Source organism: Penicillium chrysogenum (assembly GCF_028827035.1).
Source record: "Penicillium chrysogenum strain IBT 35668 chromosome Unknown utg000004l_segment0_segment0, whole genome shotgun sequence".
Classification (NCBI taxonomy): domain Eukaryota; kingdom Fungi; phylum Ascomycota; class Eurotiomycetes; order Eurotiales; family Aspergillaceae; genus Penicillium; species Penicillium chrysogenum.
Window position 1 is genome coordinate 4591876 of NW_026622752.1, and position 24626 is coordinate 4616501.

General features: G+C 50.6%; 11 protein-coding genes across 11 annotated transcripts; 5 read left to right on the forward strand and 6 right to left on the reverse strand.

Moving 5' to 3' along the window:
• Window positions 1-228: 228 nt before the first annotated feature.
• Window positions 229-804, reverse strand: N7489_007697 (uncharacterized protein; the record flags this gene model as incomplete). Its single annotated transcript, XM_056713447.1, has 1 exon — window positions 229-804. One exon carries the CDS (start codon window positions 802-804, stop codon window positions 229-231), a length of 576 nt encoding a protein of 191 aa, XP_056567162.1.
• Window positions 805-1100: 296 nt separating this feature from the next.
• Window positions 1101-2271, forward strand: sec17 (alpha-soluble NSF attachment protein SEC17; the record flags this gene model as incomplete). Its single annotated transcript, XM_056713448.1, has 5 exons — window positions 1101-1133; window positions 1218-1341; window positions 1419-1725; window positions 1798-1972; window positions 2032-2271. The coding sequence occupies 5 exons, from the start codon at window positions 1101-1103 to the stop codon at window positions 2269-2271; spliced, it is 879 nt and encodes a 292-aa protein (XP_056567163.1).
• Window positions 2272-2690: 419 nt separating this feature from the next.
• N7489_007699 (small subunit rRNA maturation protein TSR1) lies at window positions 2691-5171 on the reverse strand (the record flags this gene model as incomplete). Its single annotated transcript, XM_056713449.1, has 2 exons — window positions 2691-4999; window positions 5063-5171. 2 exons carry the CDS (start codon window positions 5169-5171, stop codon window positions 2691-2693), a joined length of 2418 nt encoding a protein of 805 aa, XP_056567164.1.
• Window positions 5172-5481: 310 nt separating this feature from the next.
• Window positions 5482-7136, forward strand: N7489_007700 (WDR46/Utp7 family protein; the record flags this gene model as incomplete). The annotated part of the gene is made up of 2 exons (XM_056713450.1): window positions 5482-6111; window positions 6171-7136. The coding sequence occupies 2 exons, from the start codon at window positions 5482-5484 to the stop codon at window positions 7134-7136; spliced, it is 1596 nt and encodes a 531-aa protein (XP_056567165.1).
• A 323-nt stretch (window positions 7137-7459) lies between these two features.
• Window positions 7460-8486, reverse strand: N7489_007701 (urease accessory protein UreG; the record flags this gene model as incomplete). Its single annotated transcript, XM_056713451.1, has 3 exons — window positions 7460-8000; window positions 8115-8213; window positions 8311-8486. 3 exons carry the CDS (start codon window positions 8484-8486, stop codon window positions 7460-7462), a joined length of 816 nt encoding a protein of 271 aa, XP_056567166.1.
• A 1052-nt stretch (window positions 8487-9538) lies between these two features.
• N7489_007702 (uncharacterized protein) lies at window positions 9539-12161 on the reverse strand (the record flags this gene model as incomplete). Its single annotated transcript, XM_056713452.1, has 3 exons — window positions 9539-10546; window positions 10605-11689; window positions 11861-12161. 3 exons carry the CDS (start codon window positions 12159-12161, stop codon window positions 9539-9541), a joined length of 2394 nt encoding a protein of 797 aa, XP_056567167.1.
• A 2522-nt stretch (window positions 12162-14683) lies between these two features.
• On the reverse strand, window positions 14684-14980 carry N7489_007703 (uncharacterized protein; the record flags this gene model as incomplete). Its single annotated transcript, XM_056713453.1, has 2 exons — window positions 14684-14755; window positions 14819-14980. The coding sequence occupies 2 exons, from the start codon at window positions 14978-14980 to the stop codon at window positions 14684-14686; spliced, it is 234 nt and encodes a 77-aa protein (XP_056567168.1).
• An 848-nt stretch (window positions 14981-15828) lies between these two features.
• N7489_007704 (ATP-binding protein) lies at window positions 15829-18687 on the forward strand (the record flags this gene model as incomplete). The annotated part of the gene is made up of 1 exon (XM_056713454.1): window positions 15829-18687. One exon carries the CDS (start codon window positions 15829-15831, stop codon window positions 18685-18687), a length of 2859 nt encoding a protein of 952 aa, XP_056567169.1.
• Window positions 18688-19624: 937 nt separating this feature from the next.
• On the forward strand, window positions 19625-20322 carry N7489_007705 (actin-binding ADF family protein; the record flags this gene model as incomplete). The annotated part of the gene is made up of 5 exons (XM_056713455.1): window positions 19625-19630; window positions 19687-19697; window positions 19759-20010; window positions 20076-20124; window positions 20188-20322. The coding sequence occupies 5 exons, from the start codon at window positions 19625-19627 to the stop codon at window positions 20320-20322; spliced, it is 453 nt and encodes a 150-aa protein (XP_056567170.1).
• A 743-nt stretch (window positions 20323-21065) lies between these two features.
• Window positions 21066-22277, forward strand: N7489_007706 (DUF4050 domain-containing protein; the record flags this gene model as incomplete). Its single annotated transcript, XM_056713456.1, has 1 exon — window positions 21066-22277. One exon carries the CDS (start codon window positions 21066-21068, stop codon window positions 22275-22277), a length of 1212 nt encoding a protein of 403 aa, XP_056567171.1.
• A 324-nt stretch (window positions 22278-22601) lies between these two features.
• N7489_007707 (glycoside hydrolase family 71 protein) lies at window positions 22602-24113 on the reverse strand (the record flags this gene model as incomplete). Its single annotated transcript, XM_056713457.1, has 4 exons — window positions 22602-23146; window positions 23204-23335; window positions 23511-23922; window positions 23985-24113. 4 exons carry the CDS (start codon window positions 24111-24113, stop codon window positions 22602-22604), a joined length of 1218 nt encoding a protein of 405 aa, XP_056567172.1.
• Window positions 24114-24626: the final 513 nt, after the last annotated feature.

The window sequence follows — 24626 nt, forward strand, 5'->3', positions numbered from 1 at the left end:
AAAAAGGAGTTGACAAGTTTTGAAGGAGCAAACAGGCAGAAGCCAATGTTGTTGGAGAGGGGCGATGTTGTCATGGCCCCCGATAGCACCTGTCGGGTATCGGGACCGCTCACTCCGCCCGTAGCCTGAGGCAAAAACAGCTGAGTATGTTGATATAACTCTGCTTTGCTTCATGGAATATTCAAGCCCCCTGGATATTCTAATGCTGTAGAATATTGATAGAATATCTCAATTGCCGATTTCAACGACAAAATATTTCCCCTTCGTCTTTGTCGCGGACCGGAGCGCATTCCCATCCCAAGCTGTTCCATCTGGACGATCGTTTTTCTCACCTGGAATACGCTGGATTTTTCCCCGTCGTCCGGACACTTTTTCTTTAGCCAGAGCCTCCCTGAGTTTTTCGATTCCAATCGTTTCCTCTTCGATGGCAGCGGGACTCTCGTCGCGAATTCTAGCCAGCGGCGCGACGCCGGCAGTATCAACAAGTTGGATCTCCTTCACAAAATGGATTTGAGACTCAAGTGTATCAAGCATTGACTGCTCTTCCTCTTGACTGGCAGGTTGGGGAAGAGCTGAGATGCGCAGCAGATGATGGAGTTGTTTTGGCGTGATTGATGGTGGCGGTTTTGACGCTGGGTTCGGGAGCAGCGACCTGACAGACCAGTTGGGTGCGCCAAGTATGAACTCAATATCCGCACTGTCGGATTTTTCGGAAGAGTAGAAGCGAGAGAAGGTCGTGTTGAGTCCGGAATGACCAGGGCGCAGCGACTTGGATAGCCGAGCAGCAGTGCGAAGAGAGGCCATTGTAGAGTCCCTGATGGAATGAGAACCTTTTGTATAGGTAATTATAGCGAACTTAGTCGGGTGAGATTAAAGCGCAGTGTAGTCGGAACAATGCAATGTAGAAATAGTCAAAAGTCACCAAAGTTGCAGGTCAACACCGGGGAGCTCAGGCGGATACCGAAAATAAATGACACCGCCTCCATGGGCCCGCCGATCGATGCTCTCATCGATAGCAACCCCGTTTGACCACAACACTCCAACTTCACAATATCTGCGGACTACTCCTATCGCAGGAAATACAGGTACCCACACTCAAGATGACTCAAGATCCCCGTGTCCTGCTCCAGAAGGTACGAATGCTTCCCCGCCTTATTTGATGGGCAATGACGATAGTCCGCATAGCTGACCCGACCTCGCTTGTTGCGATAATATAGGCCGACAAAGCGCTATCCGGTGCCACTGGCGGCTTCAGTTGGTTCGGAGGAAGAGCGGAGAAGTATGAAAATGCCGCAGATTTATTCACCCAAGCTGCAAATGCGTTCCGAGTACAGAAAATGAGTGAGATACCCCGCGGCCTAGCCAGTCCGTTGACTTGCAGTGGTTAAGCCAGATGGCTGATGCATGTTTCCAAATAGACAAGGAGGCCGGCCAGGCTTTTGAGAAAGCTGCCTCCATCCAAACCCAGAACCTCAACGAACCCGACGACGCTGCCAATAACCTCCAGGAAGCGTTCAAGGTCTACCGCAAGACAGACCCCGAGGATGCTGCACGCGTGCTTTCCAGTGCTATTCAACACTACGTACTACGAGGAAACCTGCGCCGCGCGGCAACGCAGCAGCAATACCTGGCTGAATTGTATGAGGTGGAGCTTGGAGATATGAAGAAGGCCCTGGAAGCGTACGAGAAGGCTGCCGACTGGTTCGAGGGTGATAATGCTGAAGCGTATGTCCCATTATCTGTCTGATGTCTGCGAATTCGAGGAAACAACTTGGCTGACATATACCTCATATGCAGCCTTGCAAACAAGCACTACCTCAAGGTGGCGGACCTGGCTGCCTTGGAAAGTGACTACTACAAGGCCATCAACAACTACGAACGCATCGGCCGGAGCTCTATTAACAACCATCTGATGAAGTGGTCTGTGAAGGATTATCTCCTGAAGGCAGGCATCTGCCACCTTGCCACAAAAGTATGTTGTTCCCAGTCTTGATCTTTATAGGAAACAGAGTACTAATCATCTGTTTTCAGGATCTTGTTGAGACTAACCGTGCTTTGGAATCATACCGGGAACTTGATCCTTCCTTTGGTTCGACAAGGGAGCACCAACTGCTCGTGGACCTGACCCAGGCTGTTGAGGGTGGTGACCAGGAAGGTTTCGCCGACAAGCTCTTCCAGTTCGACCAGCTCAGCAAGCTGGACAAGTGGAAGACAACCCTGCTTCTGCGGATCAAGAATAACATTGAAGAAGCTGAGGAGGACTTCTCGTAAATGGCGATTGATTTCTTGATTCCCCGCGTGTGATGTCTAGAGAATATTGACTCTCAAGTTTTTGGCTTCTTCGTTTGTTTATCTTGAATTTTTTCTGGTCTGGAAATGAAAACAGATCAATTCTACCGTCCATTGATTCTAGTGAGTTTGATTTGGCTGGCCTTGCTGGTGGTCTTCATCACCCTTCACCTAGGAATTGGAAACCTTCGAATCTTCGAATCTGGTCATTCAGAGACTACTATTGAATACGGAATGCAAGTGCAGAAGATTCGTAATTCATCATTTTAAGATGCCTCAGGTCTATATGTACTTTTAGGTGTAGCTCCCTTCAGAATCAGTATAGCTACCCTCATAATGTAATCAGTTCAGTCAAATGGTATCATATCATCCACCTCGCCAGTGCTATTGACACCAACAGCTTACGCAGCAATTCCATCCAAAGCCTTGGCCTTACGAGGGAAGACGCGCTTGTACAAACTGACACCCACAGAGTCTTGCGGGTTGATCTTGGCATCGAAGGTAGCCTTGAAGTATCCGTGTGTACCCAGGCTCTCCTTGAAGTATCCACTGCGGCCACGGCGGGTCCACAACTGGAGTGCCTTGAACCACTGGACATCCTCCGCGTTGAAGAACATGTATCGGATGGTAACGACCTTCTTGTGGATCTTGTAGGGGTGACCAGTGAGAATGGCACGTTTGGCAACCACGCGCTTCTGATCGGGTGCGACAACAGTACCAGTACCGATCAGTTCGAGCTGGTCCAGGGCAATTGGCACCTCCTTGGCATCGGTCTCCATCTCCTCATCACCATCCTCCTCCTCGGCTTGCTTCTGTTTGAAGACAAGGATAGGAACTGAGCCCCAGGTCATGGGTCCTATCCAGGATGCGATGCAACTACGACCAGGATGCAAGAATCGGTCGTATTTGTGAACGTTGTTTGGCGTATTATCAGCCGACGAGAAGATGGGGTTGATGGCCATGCGGCGGGCACCGCACTGGACGATGAGCTGCTCCTTAGCCTTAAGGGGCTTCTCATAACTGGAGTTCAGGGTCATGCTAACGTTGACCACAGTATGCTTGTGCTCATGGCGGAGCAGAGAGAAGAGCGAAGTGGGCTTGGGGCTGTTGCGTAGAATGGAAGGAACTGCGCGAAGGTGAATATCCACGCGGACACCAGGGTTAACGCCGCCGGCCAAAGCCTCTCGAATGATGCGGTTCTTGGAACCCTTGACATCGGCAAACTGCAGCAGTCGGCGCCAATCCTCGGGCTCGTAGGGACGATCCTCGGATGTTTCCCAGTGGCTGAGCTTGAGGTTCTTTAATCCACGGAATCGGGCCAGACGTTCTCTGGCAAGCGTGTTGGGGTGCAATTCAATTTCATCGGGGAACTCCAAGTCCTCTTCGGCCTCGGTCTTGCGACTCGCACGGTAGTCGGCCAACTCCTGGGCCTCATCTTCTGGGGAACGGTCGAGGAACATCTCCGATTGCGGATATTCTGAAGGAGCCCCCTCGGTCATGGCTTCCTGGTGGTCTGGGAACACACCATCCTCAGGTGCGCCAGCGGTATCCATCTCCATGGGCTCGTCCTCATCCTCCATGTCTGATCCGGAGTCTGAGACGTCTTCGAGATACCAGGCCGACTGATAAGTCGAGGTACCCTTGGGAAGCTTCTTAGGTACGGGGGGGATGTGCGAGTCGTCATCCGAGAAGTAATGATAGTCATCCAACAGAACACCCTTCTTCTCTGTCTCAGCCATGGAAACCATGTCGTCATCTACCATTTCAATCTCTTCGGGGGCAACAGTAGCCATGTCATCCTGGTCCTCAGAAGGAGTATCCAACACTTGGATTGTTTCATTCGTGTCAACGGCCATTGCGTCGTCACGCTTGGGCTTTGTGTTTGTTAGCGGAGCAGCTGTGATCGAGTCAACCTGGAAGTCACCCCATCCAGGTAGATGAACAATGCGGTCTGCCTTCAAGCCTCTTCCACGAACTACACCGGTGATGACGACGTCGTCAACCACTTCCAGGTTGGACTCTGGCCACTGAACATTCTCAACAAACATCCAGCTGCGATCGTCACGCCAGCGGATGCCCTTAGGAGTAGCAGTGCAGATGGATCGGATAGTATTTGAAGATTCCTGTCTCGAATCGAGAGACATGACCTTCTCGATGCCGGGGAAGAAGTGGTTAATGAAAGACCTCAACGAAGAAGCCACCTGGGGGCGCTTCTTAGGGGGGTCGATCCTGTCGAGACCTTGAACGACAGCCAACACATTCGAGATACCCTGGCCTTGAATCGAGCGCAGCAGCATCTCGCCCTCCTCATCAACCTCAACTTCAGACGACATGACCAAGATGACAAAGTCGGCCATACGGCAAACATCCAGAGCGCTCATCAAGTCATATTTGGCGGGCACGTACTGCACACTTTGACGGAATCGATCAATGCGCACACGGGTAGGTCCGTCGGGGGAGACATCAGTCAATACATCCACGCTCTCATTGATAGAAGCAATAGCGGCGGCGGCGTCAATATCGGGTGACAACGGCACAATTGCGACATGACGAGGAGCACCATTCTGGCCGGCGAATATGCTGGTAGCTTGGGACCTTTCCTGATGTTTCAGTGCCTGCCTTTGGCGGGCGGTGTTACGGCGATCGAGTTTCGTCTTCAGCTGTTGGTGGGGTGTTTTACGACCGCCCCGCTCATCACCTTCGATTTTGCCTAGAGTGGTATAAGCGTTAGAAATTCATTATTTATCACACTCAGGCAGTTCAGAAACCATACCTTTGGCCTTATCCTTCAAGGCGCTCTTGGAAGCATGCTTGCTCTTGTAGGGCTTGTGGGAAACCTTAGTTGTGGAGCGGTGGTGGTGCACCGTCTGGGCAGGCGCCATATTGGCTTTAGAGCCTTTGAATCGGAAAGGGAGGGAGTCCAGATTGAAGCGAGTCAGAGGTAACTCAACAAATACACAATCAGAGCAATTTATAAGGCAAATACACAGAAAAAAAACGAAAGTGCCTCTGTAGGAAAAAAAATTGGCAACGATAAGAAATCAAAATTCGCCAGTGGAGGATAAGCGAGCGGTGAGCGCAAATCTTGGCGAAATTTTGGGCAAAACACTTTTTTTCTTGAAGCTACGCTTCTCGTCCGCCCTCTTATCTTCCTGAGTTCTTTTGCAAACGAACTCGAGAAATTGCCAGAAAATGGCCGACTCAGCCTCCAACATGGCTGTCGCCAAGGGTGACCAGGAAGCCAAGATGAGACTTGCAGCAGCCGAGAAAACGTACGGACGAGGCAAAGGTGCCAATGCGAAGAGTGCGCGGGACAAGAAGCTGCGCGCAAATCTCAAGAGACAGGAATTCAAGCACAAGGAGGCTATCCTTCAAGCCAAGGATGCAGAGATTTTGCTGGAGCACACTGAAGGATTCCTCGAACCCGAAGGTGAACTCGAGCGGACGTACAAAGTTCGCCAGGATGAGATTCGGGAGAGCGTCGGTATCGAGACTGCAAAGAAAGGATTCGAATTGAAGCTTCCTGATATGGGCCCCTACCGCATGGACTACTCCCGGAACGGACGTGACCTGCTGCTGGCGGGACGGAAGGGACATGTTGCGACGATGGATTGGCGCGAGGGCAAACTGGGCTGCGAGTTACAGTTGAACGAGACTGTGCGGGATGCGCGCTGGCTACATAACAACCAGTTCTTCGCTGTGGCGCAGAAGAAGCACACTTATATCTACGACCACCAGGGAACGGAGATTCATTGTCTGAGCAAGCACCTGGAACCGCTCTTCCTGGAATTCCTCCCATATCATTTCCTCCTCGCAAGCGCTGTGAGTATCTTTGATTCTTCGGTTCCCTAGAGCCCCCTGCTAATCAGTCCTTCATGCAGCAAATGAGCGGCCACCTCAAATACACAGATACCTCAACCGGCCAAACCGTCGCGGAGCTACCTACACGGTTGGGTAAACCCACCGCTTTCGCACAGAACCCATGGAATGCCATCCTCCATGTCGGACATCAAAATGGAACCGTGACCCTTTGGTCACCCAACTCTCAGACTCCCCTCGTAAAGGCCCTAGTGCACCAGGGACCTGTCCGGTCCTTGGCAATGGATCGCACAGGCCACTACATGGTCTCTACAGGCCAAGACCAAAAAATGAATGTGTGGGATATCCGCATGTACCGCGAGGTGCATTCATACTCATGCTACCAGCCCGGTGCATCTGTGGCGATCAGCGACCGCGGCCTGACCGCAGTCGGCTGGGGCACGCAAATGAGCGTATGGCGAGGTCTTTTCGACGCCGCGCAAGCCGACCAAGGCAAAGTGCAGAGCCCATACATGGCATGGGGCGGAGACGGGCAGCGCATCGAGAACGTGCGCTGGTGCCCATACGAAGATATTCTTGGCGTAGGACACGACCAAGGATTCGCCAGCGTCATTGTTCCCGGCGCAGGCGAGCCCAACTTCGACTCGCTGGAAGCCAACCCTTACGAGAACGTGCGACAGCGCCAGGAGCACGAGGTTCACTCGCTGCTCACCAAGCTACAGCCGGATATGATCTCGCTCGACCCGAACGTCATTGGAAAGCTCGATACCGTCAGCGACAAGAAGTATCAGGAGCAGCGCAACCCGGACCACAAGCCCGAGGATCATATGGAGAAGATCAAGAACCGGGGTCGTGGTCGCAACAGTGCCCTGCGCAAGTACCTCCGCAAGAAGGGTGGCAAGAACGTCATCGACGAGAAGCGCGTCAAGGCCGAGACTTTGCGCAAGGAGTATCTTGCTCGTACGAAGGACAAGCTCAAGCAGGAACAGCAGGATCTGGGACCGGCTTTGTCCCGGTTCGCCAAATGAGATCACTGAGTTTGTTTCTTGCTTGACATCTTGTGGAGCAGTAGAGGAACATCCTCTACCCCAAACCAGATACCCAGCCCACACGCGGCTTCTGTGACATATTGGAGCTTTGGCGACAGCTGCATTCCAGGCGTTCTCGGGGAATATGTATTCGGAGGGAAAAAGCAGTTAAACGTGTGCAACATCTACTTTTAAAACATTGAATATATTGAACTTTATAAATATCCTGACCTTCCAACTGCACTGCGTATTTTTACTTTTCCAAAGTTGGTTATCCAAAATGTCCAGTCATCCAGTTTGAATGGACTCCATCTAAACACCATCTACTCATCAACACTGCCAGACCCCCTAACAGCCCCATCCTTCCACCTCTGCAAACTAACATCATAAGCACCACTCCCCTTCCAAGCACTAATAATCAAATTAACAATATGATCCATCCCCTTCCCATGCTTAACAACCGCAAACACAGTCGGACCCCCTTCCCTCATCTTCGCCGCATCCCTCTCCATAACAGCAAGATCCGCGCCCACAGCCTCAGCAAGATCAATCTTGTTCACAACCAGCAGATCAGACCCCGTGATTCCCGGTCCACCCTTACGAGGCACCTTATCACCACCCGCAACATCAATCACGTAGACGATGAAATCCGCCAACTCGCGCGAGTAGTTGGCAGCCAGGTTATCACCGCCGGACTCGATCAGCAGCAGGTCCGTCGAGAACTGCTTCTGCAGCTTCTGCAGCGCGAGGAGGTTCGCGCTGATGTCTTCGCGCACTGCCGCGTGCGGACAACCGCCTGTTTCGATGGCGCGGATGCGAGACGGCGCTAGGGCTTTGTGCCGGGTTAGGAATTCGGCATCTTCCCTGTTTTATTTGGGCGGTTAGTTTTGGGGGAGGTATGTATGAGGGTATAGTAGATATGAATCTTGTTGTCTTGGATGTGGGGTTGGTGGATGGAGTCGGGGAATTCCGTCTTACCTTGTGAAGATGTCGTTCGTGACTGCGGCGATATTGTACTCGTCTCGAAGGGCGCGAGATAGCGCTAGCATCAGGGCTGTCTTGCCGGATCCTACGGGTCTGTTCGGATACATTCACGTGTTAGTGACCATGTGCATCTATAGATGAGAATTCGAAGGGATATGCATTGGCATGGAATGAGGGCTCCTATACATACCCGCCGATACCAATAGTGAAGGCACGATCGTTCCAGTCTCGGCCTTCGATCAGAGGCATCTCACGGTTGACGTACGAGCCTGGACCGTCGAGGATATCGTGGGAATGGCCGTGGCCGTTGAAGGGGTCATCGTGGGAGTGGTCAATGCCGCCGTCGTGGGAGTGAGAGTGTGCCATTTCTAACCAAAGTAGATGTGAATACCAAGTCAAATAAGAGAGGATGTTTAGAGGAAATTCCAAATGAGGGACAGTTCTATCCCTTGGAAGGCCGGGGTGTGGGGAACCGATAGATAACGAATGCCGAGCTTTGTGGTCGATATTATCAATTCGCCGATGCTAATGTTGGCCGAGTTCGCCGCTCGGTCTCTATTTCACTAAAGTAATACTATTATCTTGCATAAGACACGATGTGGAGATTTATAGTTGCTGGGGTCCCTAGAGAAATATGCAACCAAAGATGCCTAGACATAGGAATTTCACCATAATATCAACCACACTATATGTGCAGCTATAGAGCACATACTTCGGCATACCTGAATTGTACAAACTACGATGCATCGTAATTGGAAAGCAGGTATTTATGGATTCGTCAAGCAGCGGCAGAGAAAGGATAAACCCCGAGGGGCAGAGATGTCAAGCCAAATGGAACATAGAACACCCCTATGCACGCAGACGTAGTTCCCAAAGAAACGTAAGAGCCGGACGCCATATCATTCGCCAAACACGGATATCAATAGTTCTGTCTGTCCAGAAGAAAAATAAATGAACAGACTGCCAAGGAAAAGGCGAGCAGTGGCAAAAGCCTAAACAAAGACCAATCCAAAAGTCGTTAAAATCCCAGACATGGACGGCAAAAAGGATCAAAATGAAAACCGAACGGGAAAGAGATAGAAAACATGCAAGGTCAGGCAATGATCCCGAGCCCACCAAGGAAACGCTGAAAGGAAGATAGAGTACATTAGGTCGGAGTTGAGCAGGATCGATGAGGACGCCATTTCCAAGCCAAGGAATATGGGAGGGCCTCAAGCACTGATTAAATCCCGCCAATTGTGAATTGAGTCGTCATGTGCCAAAAAGATAGGTCTTTCACGAAAGGCCTGGATGAGGATTAAACAGAAGAGCGGGCGTGGCATGCCTCGCCCAGGTATCCAGTCATACGCCGGTCCTGCACCGCTTGAGACGGCGAGGAAAATGAAACCAAGGGAAATCAAACCAAACTCCCAACCTGATTAGGCGGCGGCACCCTTTTGTCGCTTCGGCACCCGAGGGCTAGCCTTTACTTTCCCTGAGCCCTGTTGCGGAGCGCCGTTAGCTTCGACTCCACCACCGTCCTCGGATTCCATTTTGACGGTGCTTGCCCGGCGACGTTTGTTGCCACCTACATTTGGACTGTTGTTCACGCCGGCTGGGGACGGCTGCATTGGTGGTTGCATTCCTGGGGGACCGGCAAGGTTGCTTTGGGCTGGGCTCGCATGCGCTGAACCAGTCAGATGAGGCGAGCCTTGCTGCCCAGGAAGACCAAGATGGGCCATGGCAGGCGAGGCAAACTGTGACGGAGCGCCCATGCTATGTCCCCGAACGTTTTGCATGGGTTGCATGCCCGGGTTCATACCCGGATTCATACCGGGATTCATGCCTGGGTGCATAGCTGGATTCATACCCGGACTCATACCTGGCTGCATCGCCGGATTCATGCCTGGATTCATACCCTGATTCATGCCTGGGTTCATACCGGGGTTCATGCTCGGACTCATGCCCGGACTCATACCCGGATTCATACCCTGATTCATGCCTGGGTTCATACCGGGGTTCATAGCTGGATTCATGCCCTGGTTCATAGGCATAGGTGGCACAAAACCTGGATTGGGATTTTGCGATTGGAGGGTGTTGACGAGATTCCGCAAAGCGTCAGGAGGTGATAGCTGGGGATTTGCCTGCGAAAATTGGAACAACATTTGCATTGCAGAAATGGTTTCAGCCACTTCCATGAATCCCATGACTGGAGTAGGCACGCCGTTGGCAGTCACGTTGGAATCTGGCACTAGTGATGGTGCTTGCTTAGGCAAGGCACGTTTTGAGTTCTTCGCGACCTTCGGACTTTGCTTTTGGGAATCCGCCTCCATGGCTAACAATAAAGACCGCGGAATGAACTCGTTGTGGCTGATGACATTAATATCGAGCATCTCAAGCTTGTTGTGCATATCGAAGTGCGCGCGCAGCGTGCCATTAGTGAAAAGCTAAAGATATAGACATTAGCGAGCTGCAAATAAACGGACCATGAGATAGGAGATGTACCTGGCACTCATTCTTGAACCAATAGATGAATGAACATTTCGGAGCTTCCACGTAATGCCCTCCATTTTGTGATTCTCGCTCGCGAGCACCTTCCACAACCATCTGAATATGACTAATCCCGCTGGTGAATTGGGTCAAATAATAACGCGCCAGTGCGGGAGTCGCAATTTCGAATTGTTTAGATCCGATCGTGCTGTTCCAAACACCTTGCCGCAACACACCTACAGGGGAGTAGAAACGATCGACAAACGATTGCCAATATAGGAGATCCTGTGCTTCATTGCGGGATTGGAAGTTTCCCAGATGCTCGGCATAGGCATGAATGGTCAATATCGCGTTATTCTTCCTTTGCTGTTGCTGTTGTTGCTGCATCATAAGGGCATTCTGGTGCTGTTGTGCTTTCAACTGAGCCTCCTGGGCCGTCATCTGCTGATTCTGTGGACCCGGCTGCTGTCCCTGGGCACTCTGGGGAGGTTGCGGCTGCGGACCAGCCTGTCCCTGTTGACCCGGTTGTTGAGACTGCGGCAATTGCTGCGGTGGGGGATTAGGAGTTGGCTGGCCTTGAGGCGGCCCCTGGGACTGCGGGGGTTGAGTGGATGGTGGCTGGGAGGTTTGAGAGGGTTGCGGTGTGCCGCCTCCTGGTCCACCATGCTGCGACTGCGGAGTCGCACTCTGTTCGTGCATATTCGGGGGTTGTGCTGATGTACGCTGCGGGGTATGCTGGCCAGACTGTCCATTATTTGCCTGTTGTTGAGCATGTTGAGCCTGCTGGGCCTGTTGGATAGCGAAAAATTGCTGCTGCTGCTGGAGACTTGGCGGCTGACCATGTGGCATTTGCTGCTGAAGGTGCATCATGTTGACGGGTCGCATTCCAGGGTTCGCTTGCATTGCAGCCATTTGAGCAGCATTAAGTCCTTGTGTACCATTAGGCATTGATACAGGGAGACCTTGTTGCTGCTGTTGCTGTTGCTGCTGCTGCTGTTGTTGTTGCTGGTGTTGGTGCTGCTGGTGTTGGAGCATCATTCGTTGCCGCATTAATTGTTGCTGGTGCTGTTGCTGGTGTAATAAATGGGGATTATTCGCGACTATAGATTGATAAAGAAAACGTAAGTATGTGATCGTGAAAGACGGCTGGAGGAGACGCGGGTATAGCGGGGAAAGAAGTCACCGCAGAGGGCGCCGATCGCGTGTTCCGTAACATCACATCTCACACACACCATTGCGTTAAGCAACTAGGAGGTTTGAGGAATACTAACAATTTTGTGGGAATTGAGGGTTCTGAAGCATATGCGCCTGCGCGGGATTCAGATGGGAGAGGGCATGAGCATTTGGGCCGGGGCCACCAGGACCAGCTGTCCCAGCGCCCGGGGGCATGCCGCCCATCATCGCCGGTTGGCTGACTTGAGGTCCTCCCGGTGCAGAGACACCAGGATGCATTTGCTGTACCATTCCAGCACCCGGGTGTCCATTTGGATGTTGCGCGGCCATCGGGTGACCGGGGGGAAACCCATGTTGTGGCATGCCTTGGTGGGCAGGAAACGGCTGCGTCATCATCATTGCTGAGCAACGAAGTCACCACAAATGGGGGACTTCAGAAACAATCGCTCGCGATGGCGAAAATATGGTGGGCGAAACGTGGCGTGGAGCGCGACTGGAGTGGGAAGACAACAGGCCGCTTTTAGCGTTCGGGGATGGGCCAAGACGTAGCGAGCGACTTGGACCGGTATTCAGCAGACACGAGGTGCTGAAATATCGATCGGGGGCCTCCTGGCCAAGTCACTCACCCGCGCAATGAATCTTTTGCCTTCCGGGAGAAGTGAGCGGTCAGTGGGGAGTGATAAGAGAAGATGTCGGGGATGAAGGTTAAAGTGACGGGGCTAGGGGAGAGAGGCGTGGAGGCGTGGAGGGGCTGGGCTTCCCAAAACAGTCAAAATATCTCAAAGAGGCACAACTCACAGGTAGTTTCCTAAAGGATCTGGATATTAGGGGGCTAAAAGGTGTTGCGAACGCCCAAGTCAGGAATTAAGGATGATCGCCCGGTGGGAGAGAGAGAACTGGGGACGGAGGATCCGGGTCCGTAGGGTGGAGGATCTAACCGAGACGACAACGCGATTAATCCAGAGAGAAAACAGGGATAGAAGAGAGAGAAGAAAAAAAACTACAATGAGATCGGGCAGATTGTATAGATCTTAAAGTATAAGCTCCATCTTTCAAGATGTTCTTTTTTTTTCTTCTTTTTCCCTTTTTGAGGCTTTTTCCCTTCTGTCTCCCTCCTGCGCTAAGTCCAAATCACACACTATCCCTAATCAGGAGATCACGTGGCCGTTTCGCGGCTTTTTCTTCACAACTTTTTTTTTCTTTTCCTTCTTCTTCATCTTCTTCTTTGTCTTTCATTCTTTTCTCTGCATGACTGTGAAGACTCTTCAGGAGACATTCTCACTTCCAGTATAGTGCATTTTGCCATCTTTGAGGCCTGCAATCACTACTGTGAATTATGTTTGGCATTGTGGTTTCTTGTTGCTCAGATTTCCGGAGCTTTCTTGATGTTGATTGCACCTGACTTCTGAGGATAGCATGACCCAATGCCAGCATCTTACGATGCTTCAATCTCGCCACTAACCTGACAGATCAGGTGCTAGCATCTTCGTGCTTAACGTGAGTTTAGTCCTTTCTCTTATTCTTCCTGCATTTGCATTTCCTATCCGTTCAAGGATGACAAAACCCATTACTTCTTACCCTCCAAATCGACATTGCGGAGATAATTCGGACCTCCCTTCCCGGTTGGTCTGCTACTTGCCAGTATATCTTGTCTGAGAACTCTTTATTGCAATGCATCTTGATCATGTTTTTGTTTTGAGCAACTCACTAACATTGCTCTCAGTCTAGCAACAAACGCAAAACGCAAACCACGATGCATAAAAGGATATCGCCTGTTGTAATGGCGAATTGATCAAGTGACGAAAAATTTTCGGATGTAAACTCACAGACCTGTTCTGAATGCGCAAAACCGTGTAGAGATTTCCGTTGCCTTCCTTCTGATGATCAATTCGCTATTACACCTGTGTGTTGTCTGGATATATAGTTGTGGAATGCTTGAAATTTTTTTTTCTTTGAGAAACTTAAAATGTCTTGTCTCTTGTAGCTTATAGCTCGTACAAAATACCTAAAATATGCTTAATGAACCTCTACTAGTGCCATATTATCGATATCGGTGTCCCATTCAGCGCCACAAACATACGCACCAAAAGGGTCCTCTGCCTAAAGTAGAACCAACTTGTATTGCCCTGTGGCATTCCTCTTGACCTTTTTCGCTTGCCTGCGATTATATACCTTCTTAAGTGTCACGCAATACCAGGGGCAGAATACAACACTGGCATCTCTACACCTTCGTCTTCTATAAACATGTAGCTCATTCTTGCAGGAACTAGGATAGGTTACCTTGGTCTACCATCTAGCAGCAATATTGGTGATCATAGCTATTTAGAATATATTTCTTTTCTACTCACACGTATGTTTCATAAACCTGCCATCCACTTCATGTTTCGCACACAAGAGAGTGAGTGACCAGAGAGGAGCCCCGGATATGATGGCTTGTAGCATTCCGACCATTCATATTTATGGAGAAGGAAGCGGAATGACAGCTTGCCTTTTCCATCGGGCGATTTGATATTGCTTCTTTGACGACCAAGAGCCACAAAATTGCGGGAGTTACACAACGCAAGACAGTAGATATCTTCGGGGAAGAGCAAATCCGATATTGGCTATAAGAGCTCAACCGGTAGCCGCTCTAACAAGAACAGTCTTTTTGTCTGCCCTGAGCTGTTGAGCACCTACGGCCTGGATGAGTCGATGCCCAATCGACTAAAAAAACCCATGATGGTGGCGCGGATTCTTGGTTAGCCCTACCTGTGGCCGAGATAAATTAGAAGGCTAGGAAGGCAATCTGATGGTTGCATAAGTGAAATGAATATGAGTGGCTTCTCTCGTTTATCCTTACGGACCTCGAAACCTGAGTGGGGGATGATATTAAGTAGAAACATTGATCTCAAGAGGGTGAGATCAGATATAGATGATCTGAGTCACGATGTGATGTCGGAAGTAAACTCTGGAAGAGCCTTCCAGAGCTGTGTCTGGGCACTGACATAACAGCCCTGTTACGCATAGTAGGATTTTCAGCATGCAACAAGACGGTACCCTAAGAGATTAACACTCACGAGCATCTCGATATGTTTCAGTGAGGCTGTAGGTAATAACCCGACATCTGAGGACCCGTCACCCTCGGTGCCTACGAATCGCGTCACCTTGTCGCGAGGAGATTGTCTTGAGGCGGCGGCCTGCTGATGTAGACACCATTCTTGATGAGGTGCAAATGTCATATGGGGACGATGGCCTCTGGCTTGGCCTTATCAAGTCTCTAAGCGGTCGCTGTTATGGTCCACGTATTGCCGTCTTCTACTACGGTAGCCCTACCGGAGGCCCACATCAGTTGCAGCAGGAATCCCACATGGTCGTATGCCGCATGGAGTGAAGTGCTCCTGCACGTTTCACGCGTAGGTGTGCATGTAGACGCCTCCATCATCATTCCCACTGTGCTATCGTATAGCACTGGAGGTGGAAAAGGCATGCATCTGAAAAGACAGTATAGTTTTATCTTGAATATAACATAATCATCTTGACAATTGACCCCAACTGTATTAGATTATCAGAGTTAGAAGCTGCATAAACAGCGGACTACTGTTATAGATTCGGCCTAGTTTGAGGCTGGCCATAGTCGCTCCTATAGCACTGTGATAACACACTACTGTGTAGATTCATAGGGCCATATTAGAAATGTCAACCTTAATCCTCATATGTTGTGGTCAAGAAACTGAAGATTGACGAAAGTGTTGGTATTGGTCATGGTGGAGACGAAGCGGGTACGAGGATCCTCGACTGAAGAATCGATACATAGAGAGTAAACCGTACGCCCGTGGATGGAATGGAGATGTGCACGTAAGCCTTGAGGAGTTTCTAATGTTGAGCTCAAAGCACTTTCTGTATATAGCACACGTCGAAAAGGTAATAACACCACGCGGCGGCAAATAGTAGAAAACTCAGAATCACGTGATCCATGATTTCTCCTTCATAGGGCCCGATAGGGCCACTCGCGACTTGGTGCATATATCAAGTACTCTCGGCGATATCACATAAATCTCCGGTGACAGTGTCCCGGATGTATTCGTCAATGCAACAAGTCCGGCTGTCAGTTGCACGCCCTTGTCGATTTGTTGCTCGCCGCCGCTATCCCGCACCGCTGTCCACGCGACGATTCCATCTGTCACGAACATGGCTTGCGTCACCATCCCAAGATCCTCACGATACCGAGTCTACAGTACCAGGGAATGCTGTGGAAGACCCTTCCCTCAAAAGTGAAAATATATCCGACAATGGCACACCGGCGACATCTCCCTCCCCCGACTCGGGCAAGTCGATCACGAAAGCCTACGGATCTGCCGTACGCAGAGCGATGAGGAACCGGAAGTCCTCACAGCAGACTTGCCCGTCAACGGCAACAGTTCCCCCGTGGTTCTACGAACACAATACGGTGTCCCACAGCAGCAAAGACCGCGCTACACAATCGCACCAACAGGTTAGGATAACCAAGTCAGGGTCGGAACAGGAGCCCGAGGAGGTGCAAACAGAGAGCATGGCTTTCGGGGGAGACTCCGACCCGTCTGCATCTAGTGAACCATCGACCGCGGCGGAGAATCGGTATGCGGTGGCCGAGGAAACGTGGGAAGAGCTGCGGGCCTCCGTTAAAGCAGGCTTACGGTTACCACCTGCCAAATATGCCAAGGAGCCTTCGGTAAAGAAGACGCATCTGGCGCTGCACTACCCGGGTAGCGATGGCATCCCATTCCTAGATGCGGTGGTGAAGAAACTTGCCCACGAGCTGGGCACTGACCTGGTGACCCTTAATGCGCAGGATATTGCACAATTGTTCAGCGAGCAAGACCTCGCGGATGTTGGGATAACTTCGCCCATTCGATCTCTCGGCTATGATGTCTATCGGCAATCCGTCACAACTTCATGGTCGGAAATTGAAGATCCCGAAGGAGACGGTGAGGATGACGCGACTGAAATGGCAGGTGGACCCCGTGGTATGCGCGGCGATATTAGCGCTCCTCGGTTTATCACAATCGAGAGCAGCAAAGAGGCCGGTGATATCCCTCTTCCCAACTGGCTTGGGCTGAAAACTCTTCTCGGCGGGTCGATCAATGGCCAAACGGATCCGGATCCCGGGGCCGGCGCCTCGCGAAGTGGTCAGCGCGCTGAAACTCGGTGGATTCAACTAGTCAATGAGCTCCTCGGCTCATCGGGTCAACCAGCGCTGCCAGCTCCCGTTGAAACAGCAGAAAGTGCGGAAACAGACCTCAGCAAGGCTTTGCCATCTCGAGACATAATTATGCATATCCAGGATTACCGTGACATCCAAAACACCCGAGAGGGGTCCAAATTCATTTCACTCTTACACAAAGTCATCCAAGATCGGAGAGCGGCAGGGTCCAAGATTCTGTTGATCGGAACTACCTCGCAGGAAATCCACCACTCGCCCTCACAAGATGGTGATGGTCTACTGCAGAATGTTCTCGATGATCAGTTCTCGAAGACCTTGCTTATCACCCCTGCGATGGGCTCGAAAGAAGCTGAAAAAGTCTTCGCCGAAGACCGAAAGAAGCGCACCATGGATATCAATATCCGCCACCTGCAGAGCATGCTTCGCTTCCGATTACATGAACAAGCTCTGCCTGTAAAGGATAACATCCTGAGTGACCGCTCTTGGCCGCTGGAGCCTTCGACGATCAAAGAATCAGGAATCGAGGATCGGTACTGGTCATACAATCAAGTGCATTGGATTTCTACACTTGCACTTGGCTGCGCTGAAGCCAAGGAGCCCTTTGGGTTTGAGCACATCCGACGTGGAATCGAGCTCATGGATAGAAGCGATCGAATCACCAATGAATGGCTGAAAGAGAAGTCACCGAAACAGAAGGATTCGGAAGCGGGGCAGACCAGAGAGCAACTAATTAGCTCTTTACGCAAAACGTGCAACACCCACGAGAAAAAGCTACTCAACGGTGTAGTTGACGCAAAAAGCATCCGAACCACATTCAACGATGTGCATGTGCCTCCCGAGACCATCGACGCCCTGAAGACCCTGACTTCCCTCTCACTCATTCGCCCTGAGGCATTCACATATGGTGTCCTCGCCACCGACAAGATCCCCGGCCTTCTCTTATACGGACCTCCAGGCACCGGTAAGACTCTCCTCGCCAAAGCCGTAGCCCGCGAGAGCGGAGCAACAGTCCTCGAAGTCAGCGGTTCGGAAGTGTACGACATGTACGTCGGCGAGGGCGAGAAGAACGTGAAAGCGATCTTCACGCTTGCCAAGAAGCTCAGTCCCTGCGTGGTCTTCATTGACGAAGCCGATGCCATCTTCTGCTCGCGCACCGGAACCAGCAGCCGCACCTCCCACCGCGAACTGATCAACCAGTTCCTGCGCGAGTGGGACGGCATGAACGACCTTTCAGCATTCATTATGGTTGCCACAAACCGGCCCTTCGATCTGGACGATGCTGTTCTCCGCCGTCTTCCCCGTCGTCTATTAGTCGATCTACCAACCGAGGAAGACCGCGAAGCAGTCTTGAGAATCCACCTGAAAGAGGAACAGCTCGAACCCTCCGTCGACCTTGCCGAACTCGCCCGACGCACGCCGCTGTATTCTGGTTCCGATTTGAAGAACCTGTCGGTGGCGGCTGCTCTGGCTTGCGTTCGCGAGGAGAACGACGCTGCGGCTAAGCACACCGGTGATGAGCCATATACCTACCCGGAGCGCCGCGTCCTGACCCGGGCACATTTCGAGCGCGGAATGGAAGAAATCAGCGCTTCGATCAGTGAGGATATGTCTTCGCTGTCAGCGATTCGGAAATTCGACGAGCAGTATGGTGACCGGAAGGGTCGCCGTCAGAAGAGTCCTGGCTGGGGTTTCATTCCTGGTGGTAGTGGTAATGCCTCGGCTGATTCAGCGCGTGTTCGGACATGATTTTGTTTCATTCGAGGTTTCTTGCCGGTTTCTTGCCGGTTTGTTTTGGGTTATTTTATGTGGATTGGGGAAATGGGAGGTTCCCTATGTACTTTTAGCGATACGATAGACCTGTACCATTACTCAAAATGTATATACTGCCATCCATTTTTTGGGCAATACGAATTTTGCATCATTCCATATTCAGGTACTTTGTTCTTTTGCAGTGGGCTATCCTTTCGTCACTCACCCCTGCTCGCTTCTGGGTTGTGAATCATCCGTTAGCAATTGGGTTGGTGACACGCATGTAAACAGCAAAGAACGTCTTAGATGCAATAACAAAGCGCTAAGCTATATTTGTTCAAATAACTTGCTTCCGTTGCCAGCATCCCAACCTTGCTTGGTTTGTGGATTTTAATTTATACATTCACCTGGTCAAGGATTCAATATGGGTGAGTACGTGTACACAAGTGTATATTAATGGTTTGAGATATAGTATATCGGTGAGGAACTACCTAACTACATAGCTAGTTATATATGCCTACTCATAGATTTCTAGCTGACTCAAACCTGGAACATACTTGGATACTTATTATCTACGATCCCTTGAAATCCACCGATTGAAATATATCTTATCCTTTCCAGTTTGAGTCCGTATCGCGAAGCAATGATGATAGAGCCACAGGCAGAGACATTCCATGTTGCACATGCACCGGGTTCCTACCTATACATACCAAAGACATTTTTCTTTCTACGTTCCTTTGAGATAGAATATATCAGCCTAGTCAGGCAGCACGTAAAACACATGGGATTCATGTAAGATTAGTGATATAAGGCAAGAAAAGTAGCCAATTTCTCCTGTCTTCTAACAACTTTCCATCCACCACAAGATACCTGCTCAGCCTATCTATTCTAGCTGCGTAAATTTGCTGCAGGGCACTACTTACCAGGTCCCAACATGTCGGTACGTAGATCCGATACAAGCAGTCAATATAAGAATTAACACCTTGATTTCTGCAGATTCCATCGGGGTATTTCTACAGTCCCAACAAAGCATCCACAGAGAACATGTCAACTAACAATCTGCATCAGTATTTCCGTCGCAGACGAATGCATATCTGCATTCAACCAGCTCCGAACAGGCCCAGAATCCACCAGACCCAAGTTCATCATCTACAAGATCTCCGACGACAACAAGAGCATCGTAGTCGAGGAAACATCTACGGCAAAAGACTACGAGTTCTTCCGTCAGAAGTTATCAGCTGCAGTCGACAAAGACGGCAACCCAGCTCCACGGTATGCCATCTACGACATGGAGTATGACCTCGGTAGCGAAGGGAAGCGGTAAGAGATTGCTCCAGCGAGAGCAGTGGAAGATCGTGTCGCTAATTCAGTCACTGGCTATGTAGTACCAAGACCATCTTTGTCCACTGGGGTCCTTGCCACGCGCCTATCAAGGTAATTGGTCTTTTAACTCGGGTTCATTGGCTGGCCATAAGGTACTGACTGTATTCGCTGCAGCTGTGCATGCTCTACGCTAGCAGTATGCAGCAATTCAAAAGAGCTTTAGATGTCAATGTCTCGGTTTATGCGGATATCCTGGAAGAGCTTGAATGGGAGGTTGTCTTGAAGGAAGTCAGTGGGGGCCAGGCATAGATGGGTCTAGGGAAATGATCGGCGTTGCTAAAGTACACTGCATGAAGAGTGTTCTTTACAACATGGTAACAAAGTATGCGTATTAGGTGATCAAATGTTGATTCCGCTGGTTCTGAACTGTCTTCGAAATCATGCTCAGTTAAATTCCTTGATATGCCTCGGCAAGGGCAAAGCGTTCGAAATTGCGACGCCAACTCCGCGTTTTCGTCTAAGCAGCTGCCAAGGTTGGTATAGCGCGAGCTATGGGCAGGGATTAACAGCACCACTGGATGTATAGCACCACTTGGCGTTGCGTCACTCCATATGTTAGGCTGAATAGGGGAGGTTCCTTGTTTTCAATTGTCTCCAATCGCTTTGTGCTTCCCATTGTAAGAGTATAAGATCGGAGTTTAGAGCAAACGAGAAACTTTTCGAGTTGGAAACCGAAGTGAACAGACCGAGGAACAAGACATAACAAGATATAAGGGCGGAGAGAGTTGGAGGCTTGTATCTCCGCATTGGGGCACGTGCCTTATGACATTCGAGTCTGATCATCCCGCCACTTTGACCTCGCAAAGACCTTCCAAAGGCTGCTTTTCTTGTGGCTTTGGCTTCGCTGGCATTTCCCAATTTTTGCATCTTTGATTAGTGGAGAACATCAGGAGTGCACCGGCAAGAAAACCCTCGGCCAAGCAAGAAAACCTTGCTACAGAGCTCCCCACTTTCTCACCCGAGCAAACCCCCCACATTCAAAGATCGCGAAAATGATGGCCACCGGTTCTCGGGATACCTCAGTTCGCGAGGCTAAAATCTTTGTCAAGGAAGTCGTCCGAAACGACTGGGATTTCGAGGCCGGCGTTCCTTCCCCGTCGTCCGCCGACGGTACCCTTTGCCACAACCGCGAAGTGTGCGAATGGCGAGTCCGAGAATTCGACACCCCGACCTCGGAACTCGAGCCACAGAGCTCAGATAGCGAGCAAGAATATGACCCGTCAGCTTTCGCCCCTGGCGATGCGGGCATCGAGCGGCGTCGCAAACGCCGTCGACAAATAGATGACGAAATGGCGTGGAACGAAGGACTACGCGTATGGATGGCCAGGCGCGATGCGTGGTGTGGCGCGAAGACTCGGCGGCAGATTCGGGCTGAGGAGGCAAAGCGCGCGTTGGCTGGCGCGCAGACGAACACAACAGATCAGTCCGATAGTGTGAATTTGGGGCGAAACGATGCGACTTCTTCTGGCTCATCCGAATCTGCAGCGCTGTCTGGTCGGGGTAGCGAGGGTATTGGCGCTTCTGACCTAGCAGTCCGGACCGAGACGTCGCTTTCTATTGCGGATCGGGAGAAAAGTGAGGAGCTCCAAAGTCGAGTGGATATGACCTCCGGGCAGCAAGAGGATCAGGAGGAAGGATTGTCTACCGCGCCAGAGGAGGGAGCTAAACGGAAAGCCTCGTCAGAGACCAACATCACAGAACCGGATCAGAAAGTTGCCACGAAGGTGCCTACTCAACCTACGTCCTTCCCGGCTGTGGAAGACCAAACGGAAGAGGAGAAAGTGGAAGAAGAGCTTGATGAACCACTTTGCCCTGTTGCCCCGCCTTTTATTTCAAACGATAATCCAGTACGCGCAAGCATCAATCCGGCAATCTACCCTTCAATTTACACCAAGGTTGTTGTGCAAGGCATGACCCCCACCGTCCCCGTCAACCTCGCCCATTTGACCAAAGCCATGGTTCAAGGTTGGAAAGCAGACGGGCAGTGGCCGCCAAAGCCAGCTGTGACATCAATTGTTCTTGCTGATGATGCCTCTGTGCCCAAGAAAAACACGGATCGCTCCGAGGAGGCGCCACAGGGCAGGAGGAAGAACAGCATTACCAATGCTGTGAAGAAAGTCTTCCATTTCGGATCGCATCCCTTCCATCGCCGCGGCAGCCAGGATACCGGAAATGGAGCCGGTGCCGGGGGCCCGGCGGCTTAAGTGGATTTGCTTCGTCATGGGTCATAAGTAATTGCATAGCCACCAATCCTGCGGGTCGAGGGACTGGCTTCGCCTGGCTGGGTTGCTCTGGCTCCATTTGGCGTCTACTCCGGGAGGTTCTGTTTATGTTTCCTTATGTGTGTTCATAATCTGAGCATGCTTTTGTTTGATTTACTGTCTAGCTCTGCACAATGAAGGAATGTCATATGCTGTGCAATCTGGTTCAATCTTATACAGTAGAAAAGTTCTGCTCCAATAAATGCTCTAATACGCACTGTGCAGTTTGGACATGTGGCCACAGTCCCCGAGACATACTCCATAATATCACATGCTACCTCTAGCCCCGGTCGTGTTACTACCATCACCTCCCTTGGTCGACCCAACATAAACATTGAAGTTATAATGAACACAGCTATCCTTGACATCCAGACCCCCCTGACCACTCAAAATCGTCTGTCCATCCCGAGCCACCTTGAAAGACTGGGCACCAACTCCCATAGTCACATTCGAGGTAACAATCCCCGCCGGAACCTCAATGTCAACAGGAGCATTATTCCCACTCTGCACAGTCAAGGTACCCGGACTCGTCAACATAGTCGCGACAAAAATACTATCACTAAGCATGTCCGCACCCATCGGTGCTGAAAGGGTATCCCCCGTGCACACGACGCCCTTGGGCGTAGGTCGGTACCAGTACACGACTTCATCCGCTTCCACGGTAGGCGTTTTTGCTCCAGACTTGTAAGCTGCGATATAAGGCTTGAACAGGTTGCGCCAGCCGTCGTGGGGCATGTTAGTTGCCCACTGGGATGATCCGTCATCGCTGTGATGAGCTGAGTACGGGCCGATATAGTGGGATTCGCCGTAGTCTATATAGCGGTTAAGACTTTACCGGATAATTTTGCGGGAATATAGATGAAGTGTACCATTCCATGAGATTATCTCAATCAGGTCCGGCTGAAGGGAAAGCATCTGTTCCCAACGTAATGTCGGCAGGTTCTCGCATACGAAAACCCAGTTCTTGGTGTTGAAATGCGTTGAGAACCACGGTGAGACGGCTGTCGTTGAATTAGTCTACTACTCTCCCAGACCAGAGCTAGAAAAGGTTCCTACGGGCCATGTAAGTTTTCCCCGCGAGAAAATGGACAAATCTATCGTCCCAAACGGTGGTCATCGGCCCTGGGATGATACTATTTCCCCCATCCGTAGGCCAAGCCAACCAGGAGAACGCACCATCAGCGCTCTTGGCAGGGCCGGTGGTAGCCTCAGCCGGATCTTGGAGATTCGGCACTGCGTAAATGGGATGCGGCGTGTTCTGTTTCACTGCATCCCAGTTGAAACTGTCTCCAACAAATGTACTTACTACTGCGGCTCCCTTGTACTGCATCTGCGCTGGGTGGCCTGCATATTGTTTCATGTACTCTGTGATCTTTTCTGTGTCTCCATTGGTCCAGTAGGCAAAGTCGAAGGAGATGAATACTTTGAAGTTGACTTGCTCGGCTGCTTCGTAGGCTAGGGCTAGCTGGGTTGGGGTGTAGCTGTCTATGCTTGCGCAGTTCAGTGCGAATGCGTCGATGCCGATGGATTGGGCTGTCGTCATGTCTTCTTTCCAGTCTTCTAGCTGGTAGTCTTTTACTATACCGACCTAGATATATGGGATCTATGTCAATGACGCGGGATGCTAAGTGTTTATGTTGATATACTGACCATGAAGTGGGCGAATACATATTTGTCTTCCGACTGGCTAGACAGCTCTGAATCGAGAGCTGGGGCAGCTAAAGCTGGGAGAATATGTGCCAGTATGGCCACAGCACTAAAGAGAGATTTCCAAATCATAATCGCGAAAGGTGCATGAATTCTCAATCCATAAGTTGATCTCTCAATGCGAGTTTCCGAGGTCTCTTTGCAGATTATATAGTTCATCGTCAACTATACTATAGTCAAAATATATATTATACAACGTTATACTTCCCCAAACGCATTAAACTCCAAACGAATAAGGCGAGACAAGTGAAATACCAATATAACCCCAGAACAATAACTTCAGCGGCGAGTATAAAACTTGTTTCCCTTTTCCCCGTAGAATATTGTAACACCCGACAACAGTCACATCCACGTGAGATTGTGTAGTATTCGCGGATTTTCCGTGTGATTCAACTTTCTTTTTTTGCTTTTTGCTTCTGAAGCATATGGTACCGTCGCCAGACTAGTGTCGGTCTATCACGCTCAAAGAGGAATCAATCGTTGAAATGCTACAGTAGTGCTGAGTATTACCGGCGCTATGCACAAATCGGGCTTTATACGCCAGCTGATCCGGGCAAATGAATGTGCCGGGCATATGGAAATGCT